At 39.4% G+C, this 15,955-nt stretch overlaps 1 protein-coding gene across 1 annotated transcript; it reads right to left on the reverse strand.

Annotated features, from left to right (window-relative positions):
- Window positions 1-330: 330 nt before the first annotated feature.
- LOC139452630 (large ribosomal subunit protein uL24-like) lies at window positions 331-10,233 on the reverse strand. The gene is made up of 4 exons (XM_071234167.1): window positions 10,183-10,233; window positions 8,747-8,934; window positions 8,431-8,571; window positions 331-476 (listed from the first exon to the last, which is right to left on the reverse strand). The coding sequence occupies exons 2-4, from the start codon at window positions 8,912-8,914 to the stop codon at window positions 351-353; spliced, it is 435 nt and encodes a 144-aa protein (XP_071090268.1). The 5' UTR covers window positions 8,915-8,934; window positions 10,183-10,233; the 3' UTR covers window positions 331-350.
- Window positions 10,234-15,955: the final 5,722 nt, after the last annotated feature.

Below are 15,955 nucleotides of genomic sequence, written 5' to 3' on the forward strand. Positions count from 1 at the left end.
TGTAGGGACATCAGTGGCCAAGTCATTTAAAAAAGCTACCTCTCTGCACACCAGAAACATACGATCATTGGTCTGAATCCAGGTTAACACTGATAATGTGTCTAGGTGTCAGCATCATACTTGTTCTCGTTTCACCAAAGTGGTAAACGTCCAAGACATGCATCACTTCAGGCTTTCCCCAGACAAGCTGACACGCCATGATATAACTGGAATAGCGTTCAAAGTGGCATTTAACCCAACTCACTCACTCTTCCCATGGAATACATCAAACAAACCATTTCAGACAGATTCTAAATTTATACTGTTGAACATGAAAACAAACATTACAAGTACACATCAGGCATTTATTTTTAAGACTCCATGATGGTTTCTTCTGTGTGCTTGCCTTTGTCGGCCATAGCTTGTTGCCGAGAGCGAGCCTTGCGCTCCAGAATGCGTTTCCTATCCTTGTCCATCTTCAGTTTGACCAGCACCACCTGGAACATACATCATTTGAAGAAATAATCCACATGTTTACACAACCAAAGGAACAGCTGATCAGTGGAGTTTTGTTGTTAGGTTGGTAATGGACCTATCCTATGTGCAAGGAGGTTCTCAAGCTACAGAAACCAAGTAAACAAAACATATTAACACTGATAGTGTTCAGGTGAAGTTATAGACTTAACACGTGGAAGCTGGAATTTAGGTGGATTTAAGTGTGCAGCTACGGTTTTATGTGAGTTAAGTTTGACACCTAATTGATGATTTTAAATTAATCATGATCTAGATTACATTCTTAGGCTTTCTTATTTTGTACACAATAGGGGTGGTAATAAATTATCCAAAACTTTAATCACAGGGAATGTTGTTCGGTTGGTAATGGACCTATCCTATATGTGAGGATGATCTCCAGCTACACAAACTTATTAGCTCCCCTTTCTTGGAGGCCACTCATCATACGAGACAAGAAACAATAAGAAAGAAAGGGCTCATGCAAATACTGCCATCACATTTCATCAGCACAGAGCAGATCCAGTTGGGTTCAAAACGCTCAAACACACAATACTGTCTGCAACATCATTCCTTCAGATGTATCAAAAACAAAACTTAACGTACCAAGTAACTGGGTAAAATTCATCTTTTTATGGCACATTGTGAACAGTTTCATTTGATGACTTAAGGCTCAATTGAATAACAATGCAAGACAGACTTGCACCTAACCCAGTAACTAACATAAAATGATAACCTTAAACAGCTAAGTATGCATAACACTGGACTGGCAATATTGACAGAAAACATCTTATAATAAACCGGGGGGCAAGCCTCTGTAGTATGGTTGGTAAAGTGAGTGAGTGAGTGAGTTGGGTTTAGCGCCGCTTTTAACATTATTCCAGTTACATCACGGCGTGTCAGCTTAATGTGGGAGGAAAGCCCGAAGTGATGCAGGTCTAAGACGTTAACCACTTCGGTGAAACCCACGAGCACGGTATGGTGCTGACAAACCTAGAAACATAATCAGGGCGAACTGGGATTCGAACCCACAATCATAGGTTTCTGGAGTGCCAAAGGGACGCAACTCTGCACAGAGAATCGCGGCGCCTTAAAATGGGCCACCCGTGCCCCCGGTTGGTAAAGTGAACCTGTCTAGGAAAACAGTTCTCTGCTTACCAAACATTTATTCTATGAAAACAATGAAATTAAGCCAAAGAATATCCTGAATGACAAACATTAAAATATTGGTGGGGTGGTCAAAATCTGTTTTGCTACATAAATTTAAGACCTTCACAAGTTCACACATAAATCTGCCAAATATATATATCACGATGCCCCATGATTGCATAATCATAAAGACGTTGTCGTTCGGTTGGTAATGGACCTATCCTATGTGTGAGGATGATCTCCAGCTACACAAACTTTTTATCTCCGCTTTCTTGGAGGCCGCTCATCATAGGAGACAAGAAGCCAGATATAAAGAAAGAGGTTCAAAACTTACCTTACTTCAACTGTCTAAAATGACACGATTTTGTTATTATTATATGTGTTTACAATGGTTAATGATGCAAAACCTGGGATAAAATAAGATGCAATGTTTCCCTACACTTCCCTCAATACAAACCAGAAACCAACAAAACAAAACATATTAACACTGATAGTGTTCAAGTAAAGTTATGGACCTATTGGCAAAAATTGGAATACAGGTGGACTTGTATCAGGTTCTAAGACATCAACCTTTGATAATTGATACAAGTGTACAGACACCGTCCAATGTGAGTTAATAAGTTTGACGCCTGAATAATAATTTCCATGTTTAATTGAAACATGATCAAGACTACGGATGGGATGGTAATAAATTATCCAAAACTTTAATCACAGGGAATGTTGTTCGGTTGGTAATGGACCTATCCTATGTGTGAGGATGATCTCCAGCTACACAAACTTATTATCTCCCCTTTCTTGGAGGTCACTCATCATACGAGACAAGAAACAATAAGAAAGAAAGGGCTCATGCAAATACTGCCATCACATTTCATCAGCACAGAGCAGATCCAGTTGGGTTCAAAACGCTCAAACACACAATACTGTCTGCAACATCATTCCTTCAGATGTATCAAGAACAAAACTTAACGTAGCAAGTAACTGGGCAAAAATCATCTTTTTATAGTAGATTGTGAACAGTTTCATTTGATGACTTAAGGCTCAATTGAATAACAATGCAAGAAAGACTCCCACCTAACCCAGTAACTAACTCCCACCTAACCCAGTAACTAACATAAAACAATCACCCTAAACAGCCAAGTATGCATAACACTGGACTGGCAATATTGACAGAAAACATCTTATAATAAACCAGGGGGCAAGCCTCTGTAGTATGGTTGGTAAAGTGAACCTGTCTAGGAAAACAGTTCTCTGCTTACCAAACATTTATTCTTCCCAAGTCCATGTGCTACAGCATGCTTACTTGTAATGTCAGCAAGAAAGCAGCTGAATATGGGGCAACACCCAAGATTCAGAAATAACCATGTTAATCTCAATTATATTTCCATCGGACAACTTTCAACAAGAACATATTTAGTCTCATTTGGTAGCAGGGTTTCATAATGAATTTTGTATGTTACCCTAACCTTCTGTCTTCTACATCTGGATAATACTTTCAATTGTTAATATTTTTCTTTTCAAAAACAAATTAGAGAACCTCACCTTAACAATTTTACACAATGAGATTGAGCCAAAGAATATCCCCACAACAATTATAAGTATATTGGTGGGGTGGTCAAAATCTGTTGCGTTATTTAACTTAAAGATCATAACTTGTTCACATATCAATTTGCCAACAAAAGATCTTAACTGATACCCCTTGATTGCATAATCATAAAGACGTTGTCGTTCGGTTGGTAATGGACCTATCCTATGTGTGAGGATGATCTCCAGCTACACAAACTTTTATCTCCGCTTTCTTGGAGGCCGCTCATCATAGGAGACAAGAAGCCAGATATAAAGAAAGAGGTTCAAAACTTACCTTACTTCAACTGTCTCAAATGACACGATTTTGTTATTATTATATGTGTTTACAATGGTTAATGATGCAAAACCTGGGATAAAATAAGATGCAATGTTTCCCTACACTTCCCTCAATACAAACCAGAAACCAACAAAACAAAACATATTAACACTGATAGTGTTCAAGTAAAGTTATGGACCTATTGGCAAAAATTGGAATACAGGTGGACTTGTATCAGGTTCTAAGACATCAACCTTTGATAATTGGAACAAGTGTACAGACACCGTCCAATGTGAGTTAATAAGTTTGACGCCTGAATAATAATTTCCATGTTTAATTGAAACATGATCAAGACTACGGATGGGATGGTAATAAATTATCCAAAACTTTAATCACAGGGAATGTCGTTCGGTTGGTAATGGACCTATCCTATGTGTGAGGATGATCTCCAGCTACACAAACTTTTTATCTCCGCTTTCTTGGAGGCCGCTCATCATAGGAGACAAGAAGCCAGATATAAAGAAAGAGGTTCAAAACTTACCTTACTTCAACTGTCTAAAATGACACGATTTTGTTATTATTAGATGTGTTTACAATGGTTAATGATGCAAAACCTGGGATAAAATAAGATGCAATGTTTCCCTACACTTCCCTCAATACAAACCAGAAACCAACAAAACAAAACATATTAACACTGATAGTGTTCAAGTAAAGTTATGGACCTATTGGCAAAAATTGGAATACAGGTGGACTTGTATCAGGTTCTAAGACATCAACCTTTGATAATTGGAACAAGTGTACAGACACCGTCCAATGTGAGTTAATAAGTTTGACGCCTGAATAATAATTTCCATGTTTAATTGACACATGATCAAGACTACGGATGGGATGGTAATAAATTATCCAAAACTTTAATCACAGGGAATGTCGTTCGGTTGGTAATGGACCTATCCTATGTGTGAGGATGATCTCCAGCTACACAAACTTATTATCTCCCCTTTCTTGGAGGTCACTCATCATACGAGACAAGAAACAATAAGAAAGAAAGGGCTCATGCAAATACTGCCATCACATTTCATCAGCACAGAGCAGATCCAGTTGGGTTCAAAACGCTCAAAACACACAATACTGTCTACAACATCATTCCTTCATCAAAACTTAACGTAGCAAGTAACTGGGCAAAAATCATCTTTTTATAGTACATTGTGAACAGTTTCATTTGATGACTTAAGGCTCAATTGAATAACAATGCAAGAAAGACTCCCACCTAACCCAGTAACTAAAAAACAATCACCCTTAACAGCCAAGTATGCATAGCACTGGACTGGCAATATTGACAGAAAACATCTTATAATAAACCAGGGGGCAAGCCTCTGTAGTATGGTTGGTAAAGTGAACCTGTCTAGGAAAACAGTTCTCTGCTTACCAAACATTTATTCTTCCCAAGTCCATGTGCTACAGCATGCTTACTTGTAATGTCAGCAAGAAAGCAGCTGAATATGGGGCAACACCCAAGATTCAGAAATAACCATGTTAATCTCAATTATATTTCCATCGGACAACTTTCAACAAGAACATATTTAGAAGCAGGGTTTCATAATGAATTTTGTATGTTACCCTAACCTTCTGTCTTCTACATCTGGATAATACTTTCAATTGTTAATATTTTTCTTTTCAAAAACAAATTAGAGGACCTCACCTTAACAATTTTACACAATGAGATTGAGCCAAAGAATATCCCCACAACAATTATAAGTATATTGGTGGGGTGGTCAAAATCTGTTGCGTTATTTAACTTAAAGATCTTCACTTGTTCACATATCAATTTGCCAACAAAAGATCTTAACTGATACCCCTTGATTGCATAATCATAAAGACGTTGTCGTTCGGTTGGTAATGGACCTATCCTATGTGTGAGGATGATCTCCAGCTACACAAACTTTTTATCTCCGCTTTCTTGGAGGCCGCTCATCATAGGAGACAAGAAGCCAGATATAAAGAAAGAGGTTCAAAACTTACCTTACTTCAACTGTCTAAAATGACACGATTTTGTTATTATATGTGTTTACAATGGTTAATGATGCAAAACCTGGGATAAAATAAGATGCAATGTTTCCCTACACTTCCCTCAATACAAACCAGAAACCAACAAAACAAAACATATTAACACTGATAGTGTTCAAGTAAAGTTATGGACCTATTGGCAAAAATTGGAATACAGGTGGACTTGTATCAGGTTCTAAGACATCAACCTTTGATAATTGATACAAGTGTACAGACACCGTCCAATGTGAGTTAATAAGTTTGACGCCTGAATAATAATTTCCATGTTTAATTGAAACATGATCAAGACTACGGATGTGATGGTAATAAATTATCCAAAACTTTAATCACAGGGAATGTTGTTCGGTTGGTAATGGACCTATCCTATGTGTGAGGATGATCTCCAGCTACACAAACTTATTATCTCCCCTTTCTTGGAGGTCACTCATCATACGAGACAAGAAACAATAAGAAAGAAAGGGCTCATGCAAATACTGCCATCACATTTCATCAGCACAGAGCAGATCCAGTTGGGTTCAAAACGCTCAAACACACAATACTGTCTACAACATCATTCCTTCATCAAAACTTCAAAAACAAAACTTAACGTAGCAAGTAACTGGGCAAAAATCATCTTTTTATAGTACATTGTGAACAGTTTCATTTGATGACTTAAGGCTCAATTGAATAACAATGCAAGAAAGACTCCCATCTAACCCAGTAACTAAAAAACAATCACCCTTAACAGCCAAGTATGCATAGCACTGGACTGGCAATATTGACAGAAAACATCTTATAATAAACCAGGGGGCAAGCCTCTGTAGTATGGTTGGTAAAGTGAACCTGTCTAGGAAAACAGTTCTCTGCTTACCAAACATTTATTCTTCCCAAGTCCATGTGCTACAGCATGCTTACTTGTAATGTCAGCAAGAAAGCAGCTGAATATGGGGCAACACCCAAGATTCAGAAATAACCATGTTAATCTCAATTATATTTCCATCGGACAACTTTCAACAAGAACATATTTAGAAGCAGGGTTTCATAATGAATTTTGTATGTTACCCTAACCTTCTGTCTTCTACATCTGGATAATACTTTCAATTGTTAATATTTTTCTTTTCAAAAATAATTTAGAGAACCTCACCTTAACAATTGCACACAATGAGATTGAGCCTAAGAATATCCCAACAACAATTATAAATATATTTGTGGGGTGGTCAAAATCTGTTTTGCTACATAAATTTAAGACCTTCACAAGTTCACACATAAATCTGCCAAATATATATATATTAACTGATGCCCCGTGATTGCATAATCATAAAGACTTTGTCGTTCGGTTGGTAATGGACCTATCCTATGTGTGAGGATGATCTCCAGCTACACAAACTTATTATCTCCCCTTTTTTCGAGGCCACTCATCATAGGTGACAAATAGCCATATAAATAGAAAGGGTTCAAACACTTTAAACCACAAATGTCTAGATGATACAAGATGACATACATGACTGAGGCTGTAACATTTGCAGCATGTGACAAACTATTTTTTTTTTAAATCTAAAAAACCTCAGTATGTTTTGTTTGTTGTTTAACGCTGCACTCGGCAATATTCCAGCTATATGACAGTGGTCTGTAGATAATCTGGACAAGACATTCCAGTGATTGACATGAGCATCGATTCACACAAGTGGGATACAATAAAATGTCAACCAAGTCAGGGAGCCTGACCAACCGATGCCACTAGTCACCTCCCTCTTGCAACAAGCATATTCGCATTTCACGGCAAGCATGGGTTGCTGAAGACCTATTCTACCCCAGGTGTTCACAGATCCCTTAAAGTATGTAGTAAATCATATTTGACAATGCTAACAACAAAAACCTGAAATTGTCGTCTTGGTAACTATTGGATTTTTGGAAATTTGGGTGCCAAATACAGAATATCTGCTCTTCAGATCTTAAAAGGTGAAGAGTCCAGATTTATTATTCGTGAATGTTTCACAACATGGTGAGGTGAAATGGGGTTTAACGTCCCGTCCATGTGTATGTGCCCGCGCACTAGTCCGGACTGATGCCGATTTAGAGTACTAGCTCACTAAAATACCATGCTGTAGTTTAACACCCCATTCAGACACAGCATACCGACACCGAGGCGACAAGTCCATGTTTTAGCCCCTTAATGCCAGTCACCAGACAGGGTACTATCTTTCACAGTCTTTAGGTATGACGCCGTCGGGGATCGAACCTCGGACCTTCAGCTCTCCAGGTAGACGCTCTAACCATTAGACCACAAAGGCGGTCTTCACAACATGGACAATATTCACAGGTTTGGTATTGAGTATGATCCCCATTCACACATGGACTAATGTGAGGGAAACCAGTGAATGCTCTGATCATGAGCATAAAATTGAGGGAATATTGACAAGGCTGCTTAATAACAGGGGATGTCGTTCGGTTGGTAATGGACCTATCCTATGTGTGAGGATGATCTCCAGCTACACAAACTTATTATCTCCCCTTTCTTGGAGGCCGCTCATCATAGGAGACAAGAAGCCAGATATAAAGAAAGGGTTAAACACATGGTTCTCCAACACTTCTTTCCACATCAATGAAGTACAGATAAATAGTGGCATTCCATATATACAGTTAAACCTTATTACCATATAATGACCCAGCAATTAGACAAAAGAAGATTCTGAAATCATTGGGGGGGGGGGGGGGGGGAGGGGAACTTACTTGTAGGTTGAGAAGACCAACCTGCCAGCCATAACCATGGCAACCAATCACTGCAATTTCCTACTTACATCACATTGTTCATGAATGGTTTTACAACACTGCATCATTCATGAACAGCTGTCAATTTGGCTTTTGATAATTGTGCAAACCTTTAAAAACATTTTGGCACGACTACAAACCTTTGAAGGATGGATGCCAACATGTACAGTGGCACCATTAGCCTTTTCTCTCTGTATCCTCTCAATGTAGATAACATATTTCTTTCTGTACACCTGGACAACTTTCCCAACCTGCTGGCCTTTATAATGGCCTCGGACAACCTGAAAAATAACACCAATGGCTAGTCAATATTTAAATACCTCGTAAAATAGGACCGTTATAAATTACCATTAGTCAGCAATGAATTTCAGAACTGTCTACTTTAATCGTTCCCTACATTATATTTAGTTCACCACTATTTACACATTTATAAACATTTTATCCAACAATGCACACCTGCACTTCATCGTCCTTCCTAATGGGCATACTTCTAACATTGTATTTTTGACGCAGTTCCTTTGAAAGAGCGGAGCTCATGATCTTGCGTCTGATGTGGGAGGGGGCGTTGAAATGCCTCTTGCGGTTCTTCCTCCGTGAGGAGGTTACCATCTTATTGAACTTCATACTGAAGTCAGAGGAGCGTCCTGAAACAACAACATATCCAGTTTCACAAGTAGTAATTATTGTTTCGAAATAGTTATGAGCTATTTGTAACAAAATACAATATCTGCCGAACAAATGACATGTTTCCAAAGCCGAAGGAAGCCATTTATCCATAGATTACGATATGTGAACTGAAAAATTCAAGATGGAATTCACCCTTTGCACATAAGCTAACCAGTACAGTACATCATCTTTACTGATCTTAGCTCATAAAGCACACTAACACCCAAACAGATCATGATTTGGGGTGCTAGCAGTGGGCCACACAATGGTGTCTTTACAGCAAGTCATTTGTCACCAGTATTATTTGCAACATTATCAGTGTTGCAGTGGTAGAAACTAACCGTTTTAGTCCACTAGTCCTTATGATACCTAAACTATGGGGCAGTTTGACAAGGACTACAGGACTAGTGCCAATTTCAAACGGTGTGTTGACCATACCACAGTTGAGGTCCTACTCTTAGCAGAGTGAGAGTGAGCAGCAGGTTACAAACGTGGTCCATCAACATAAACATGGTAAATCTGGTCCCTTATTAGTGTCTTTGTTTTCAAAATTTGGCACAAAAACATCAAATCTAAATAACTCCCTCTCACAGCAAAATGTCCAGCAAATTTACAACAGACTCCAAAGACAATGGTAATTTTGGCATGATCAATATATGTAGCAGAAGAGTATTAAAGAAATGGACGACATTGTCTATTCCATTTTCAAGAAAATGAACATGAGGAAGCCAGGATGGATACTTGTGCATTATAACCTAAACGTTGGCAAAGTCAACTTGCTGCACGAAAAAGCTAGGTCCCATAGGGTAAGTTGCAAACTACTAACGTGTTTATCAAACCCATTCTCGATACCAAGCTCTCAAGGAAAGGACTCAATCGTCATAGGTGGCACCCACTCACGTCCATCGTATCTAGCATACAGTAACTGGTTCAACAACAGAATTAACCACACAATTGTCGAAGTAATGTCAACGAAACAAAAGAAAAAAGGTAATAAACTAACTTCTACCGGCCTGCTCAATGTGATAGAAGAACAATTGACGAAACGTGTGTATCATGCGATGTTTACATGTCAATTTAGATACATACATAGCTCATCCTATGAAAAATAAATGCATAGATGAATAAATGAATGTCGTGAAAATCAATCTGAATAGTTTATTTGGCCAAATGAGGAAGAAATGGGCCGATGTGCAACGATTCTGATAAAGACACATTAAGCTAACCTCGCGTCAATGGCCGCTCGGCTGAAAGGGAACATCCGGGTGATTGATATGAGTGATGTCCCCTGTCGAGAAAGTTCCTTGTGTTTCTAATATTACATAATAAAAATGTACAGCTTTTAATTTCAACTTTATTAACTACTATTATTTTCTATTCAGATTCAAATACATGCTCAAAATGAAATTCAAGCGCACTGAGAAGCATGTGATAGAAATAACTTTTTAGACTATTACGTCCAGGGGAAGTCACTCTATCTGAAGAACTGACTGCGTTCATGGGAGTAGTTGTGTCATATACAGTTTGCCTAAAATATGATGGTCTTTGCTGTTGAGTATATGAACTGAATTTCATAGTTAAACAGATACTACGTAAACGTATTTTCTGTATACCAAACTACATAACTGTATATACACATTTACACCCGCAGATGACTTTGCAAGGTGAAAGAGGTTATAGTGAGCATCATCCACTCGCTGATTAACACTCGCTGTCAAGGAGGTTTTCCAGTTGACCCCTCGCTTGTCAAAAGCCTTGTTAGTTGGGTCGCTGGCGCTTATTGGCGTCTGGTGATGACGCGGGCTAATTAATTTGGCGCTGGCAAGACGACTGAAAGTTGGAGTGTTGTTCCCTCTTCTTCCATGTGCACGTCGTCAACTGTAATTATGTATTAATAAAGACTCGATGCCAAAGAGATGAAGTCAAAACAAGACGAGACCTGAAGAAATACAGGTTTGTGGACCCCTGTTATTATTTGACAAGCGTCCGTCCTTATTATCCGGGCCACTGAGACACACAACATGATAGTGACGGTGGATGACAACAGAATGCTTTTCCTTACTGACTGCGACTTCAATACACAGGAATGGATCCATCTGAACGCCAACCTCAACACAAGTGATACTTTCCTTTTTACAACTACGCGATCTCATCGACGCACACACCTCCCGTTTGCAGAGCCCGACCTATAACTCTGAAGATTTCCTGGAAAGGGCAACATACTTGTTATCCCATCACATTCAATTAAAAGCACATTTAACTTTAGTAACAGGCCCATTCCTTCACTACCACAATGCCGACGCAGCCAAGAACACTTTCCTCGTCACCATAAGCTTTGTCCATTCATACTAAATTACTAGACAGAGGAATTTAGAATACAATCACCAAATCGAAATAGTCGTCTGCAGTGAACACACGTCACTGGATAACGCCCAGGTCTGTTTGAATATTGACAGAAAATGGTTTGGCATCCAAGAATATAGCCTCTGACTTACCTCTGCCGAATCCCGTTCCTGTCACAACAAAACCTGCTTTTCTGATACATCCCAAAAGGAAAACGTCCCCCGCCAGCGTACACAACGTTGCTTCATTGTTGACGTCACAGATTCCTGCTTGGTGACATATCCACTGTGTCCCAAACCGTTTGTGGACCCCTGTAAATATTTGGCAAGCGTCGCTACTGATTATACGGGCCACTCAGACAGACATGGTCCCTTTATAAGCCCAATAAGATACTCTCTGTCATGAATTACCACGGGATGCAAACAAAATACACAGAATTTACAGCAAAGAACGCACATCAAATCCTAGCAACGAAACCAAGTTCAGGTAGACCACTGGCGTTTCTACAGTAATACATGCGGCAGTATTTGGAAAGGGACCTCATACTTACAACTGAATTCTATTAAAACAATCGGAAGCATCGTTGCACCTGCCTAGTAAATAAAGTGACAATTCTATAATATACACCAAATAACTTCCTTCAAGCAAATAGTTACTTATGGCACAAATGCAGTCTCATGTTATAACTACGTCTGCGACTTGCTGATTTAATTTCCCCAAAAGACGTACTAATTATACCTGTGGTAATCACACAACATGATAGTGACGGTGGGTGACAAAATGCTTTTCCTTACTGACTGCGACTTCAATACACAGGAATGGATCCATCTGAACGCCAACCTCAACACAAGTGAAACTTTCCTTTTTTACAACTACGCGATCTCATCTAGGCACACACATTCAAGTCATATTATGTGACGACAATCAACAGTCACTACACAAACCCGCCCGATTGCAGAGCCTGACCTTTAACTCTGTAGATTTCCTGGAAAGGGCAACATACTTGTTATCCAATCACATACAATTAAAAGCACATTTAACTTTCCTAACAAGCCCATTCCTTCACTACCACAATGCCGACGCTGCCAAGAACACTTTCCTCGTCACCATAAGCTTTGTCCATTTATACTTAATTACTAGACAGAGGAATTTAGGATACAATCACCAAATCTAAACAGTCGTCTGCAGTGAACACACCTCACTGGATAACGCCAAGGTCTGTTGGAATATTGACAGAAAATGGTTTGGCATCCAAGAATATAGCCTCTGACTTACCTCTGCCTAATCCCGTTCCTGTCACAACAAAACCTGCTTTTGTGATATATCCCGAAAGAAACACGTCCTCCGGCAGCGTACACTGCCGATAATCTGATTGTCAATGACGTCAGCTGATTGTTGACGTAGTTATTCTGTGATGTCATTACTTATGGGGACACAATAAACAATGACGCTGCTTCATTGTTGACGTCACAGATTCCTGCTTCGCGACATCTCCACTGTGTCCCAAACCGTTTGTGGACCCCTGTAAATATTTGGCAAGCGTCGCTCCTGATTATACGGGCCACTCAGACAGACATGGTCTCTTTATCAACCCAATAAGATGCTCTCTGTCATGAATTAGCACGGGTTGCAAACAAAATACACTAAATTTACAGCAAAGAACGCACATCAAATCCTAGCAACGAAACCAAGCTCAGGTAGACCACTGGCGTTTTTACAGTAATACATGCGGCAGTATTTGGAAAGGGCCCTCATACTTACAACTGAATTCTATTAAAACAATCGGAAGCATCGTTGCACCTGCCTAGTAAATGAAGTGAAAATTCTATCATATATACCAAATAACTTCCTTCAAGCAAATAGTTACTGATGGCACAAACGCAGTCTCATGTTATAACTACATCTGCGTCTTGCTTATCTAATTTCCCAAAAAGACTTACTAATTATACCTGTGTTAATCACACAACATGATAGTGACGGTGGGTGACAACAGGATGCTTTTCCTTACTGACTGCGACTTCAATACACAGGAATGGATCCATCTGAACGCCAACCTCAACACAAGTGATACTTTCCTTTTTACAACTACGCGATCTCATCTAGGCACACACATTCAAGTCATATTATGTGACGACAATCAACAGTCACTACACAAATCCGCCCGATTGCAGAGCCTGACCTTTAACTCTGTAGATTTCCTGGAAAGGGCAACATACTTGTTATCCAATCACATTCAATTAAAAGCACATTTAACTTTCGTAACAAGCCCATTCCTTCACTGCCACAATGCCGACGCTGCCAAAAACACTTTCTTTCGTCACCATAAGCTTTGTCAATTCATACTAAATTACAAGACAGAGGAATTTAGGATACAATCACCAAATCTAAACAGTCGTCTGCAGTGAACACACCTCACTGGATAACGCCAAGGTCTGTTGGAATATTGACAGAAAATGGTTTGGCATCCAAGAATATAGCCGCTGACTTACCTCTGCCTAATCCCGTTCCTGTCACAACAAAACCTGCTTTTGTGATATATCCCGAAAGAAACACGTACTCCGGCAGCGTACACTGCCGATAATCTGATTGTCTATGACGTCAGCTGATTGTTGACGTATTTATTCTGTGATGTCATTACTTATTGGGACACAATAAACAATGACGTTGCTTCATTGTTGACGTCACAGATTCCTGCTTGGCGACATCTCCACTGTGTCCCAAACCGTTTGTGGACCTCTGTAATTATTTGGCAAGCGTCGCTCCTGATTCTTCCATGAATTTGGAATTTACTCGATTCTGATTGGTCAATCAGAGGCTATTAAATCACAATAAACCTCCTCTGATTGAAACAGCTGGTTTGACGGCCGCATCACCGCGGAAGCTAATATTCATAGAATTGTACTATTTTCAGTCATTGTCGGTAGGCATATTTAAATAATTATATCTAAAATTACAGATTACAAAATGCACAGATGCGGTTACTACAATATTCAAAGGATGTGTGGCAATACATTTCGTGCAGAAAAACACGACAGAAATCAACAAAGGGAATGTATTTACATTTTGGAGACAACACACAGCTTGGAATTTTGGCGCTTTTCTATGTACGACAGTGATGTCATATCTTATGCGTCACAATGAGCGATATGACGTCATAATTGTGACGTGCGATGTGGAGCGAAAGCCTTGCAAAGCTTGCTTTGTTTTCTTTAGGGATGCCCACCTCATGCTGTGGTTATATATGCTTTCAATGCCTGTCATATGTTCGAGTGAAGTATCATGGTGTAAACAAACTGCTTGAGTATATACATCACCATATTTTGTTCGTTGATTCCGTCATTCAGATCGTTAACCCACTCAAAACACTGAACTCAACCCATGCCGCTTCACTCAGTATATTTGCTAACACCAAAGAGTTCGCGTTTTATTTAGTCATGGTAGAATGGAGATAAATATACTGTGTTTTCAATGTAGAGCTAGGTTACCTGTATATTTAACCGCGCTAAATTTAACATTTGAAACCTCACGCTGCGCGTTCGGTTCCAAATTCAATTTAGCGGGGTTAAATCTACAGGTAACCTAGCTCTACATTGAAAACACAGTATGTTTATCTCCTAATTATACGGACCACTCAGACAGACATGGTCCCTTTATCAACCCAATAAGCTGCTCTCTGTCATGAATTAGCACGGGTTGCAAACAAAATACACAGAATTTACAGCAAAGAACGCTCATCAAATCCTAACAACGAAACCAAGTTCAGGTAGACCACTGGCGTTTCTACAGTAATACATGCGGCAGTATTTGGAAAGGGCCCTCATACTTACAACTGAATTCTATTAAAACAATCGGAAGCATCGTTGCACCTGCCTAGTAAATGAAGTGAAAATTCTATAATATATACACCAAATAACTTCCTTCAAGCAAATAGTTACTGATGGCACAAACGCAGTCTCATGTTATAACTACATCTGCGTCTTGCTTATCTAATTTCCCAAAAAGACTTACTAATAATACCTGTGTCAATCACACAACATGATAGTGACGGTGGGTGACAACAGGATGTTTTTCCTTACTAACTGCAACTTCAATACACAGGAATGGATCCATCTGAACGCCAACCTCAACACAAGTGATACTTTCCTTTTTACAACTACGCGATCTCATCTAGGCACACACATTTAAGTCATATTATGTGACGACAATCAACAGTCACTACACAAATCCGCCCGATTGCAGAGCCTGACCTTTAACTCTGTAGATTTCCTGGAAAGGGCAACATACTTGTTACCCAATCACATTCAATTAAAAGCACATTTAACTTTCGTAACAAGCCCATTCCTTCACTGCCACAATGCCGACGCTGCCAAAAACACTTTCTTCGTCACCATAAGCTTTGTCAATTCATACTAAATTACTAGACAGAGGAATTTAGGATACAATCACCAAATCTAAACAGTCGTCTGCAGTGAACACACCTCACTGGATAACGCCAAGGTCTGTTGGAATATTGACAGAAAATGGTTTGGCATCCAAGAATATAGCCGCTGACTTACCTCTGCCTAATCCCGTTCATGTCACAACAAAACCTGCTTTTGTGATATATCCCGAAAGAAACACGTCCTCCGGCAGCGTACACTGCCGATAATCTGATTG

This window comes from Haliotis cracherodii, unplaced genomic scaffold (assembly GCF_022045235.1).
Source record: "Haliotis cracherodii isolate W230 unplaced genomic scaffold, xgHalCrac1.p SCAF_9, whole genome shotgun sequence".
In the NCBI taxonomy this organism is placed as follows: domain Eukaryota; kingdom Metazoa; phylum Mollusca; class Gastropoda; order Lepetellida; family Haliotidae; genus Haliotis; species Haliotis cracherodii.

Coding starts and splice junctions, on each gene's coding strand:
- LOC139452630 (XM_071234167.1), bottom strand. CDS start 8,914: ATGAAGTTCAATAAGATGGTAACCTCCTCACGGAGGAAGAACCGCAAG. Junction 8,572..8,746: donor GGAAGGACGATGAAGTGCAG/GTGTGCATTGTT, acceptor GTTATTTTTCAG/GTTGTCCGAGGCCATTATAA. Junction 477..8,430: donor TTGGCATCCATCCTTCAAAG/GTTTGTAGTCGT, acceptor TGTATGTTCCAG/GTGGTGCTGGTCAAACTGAA.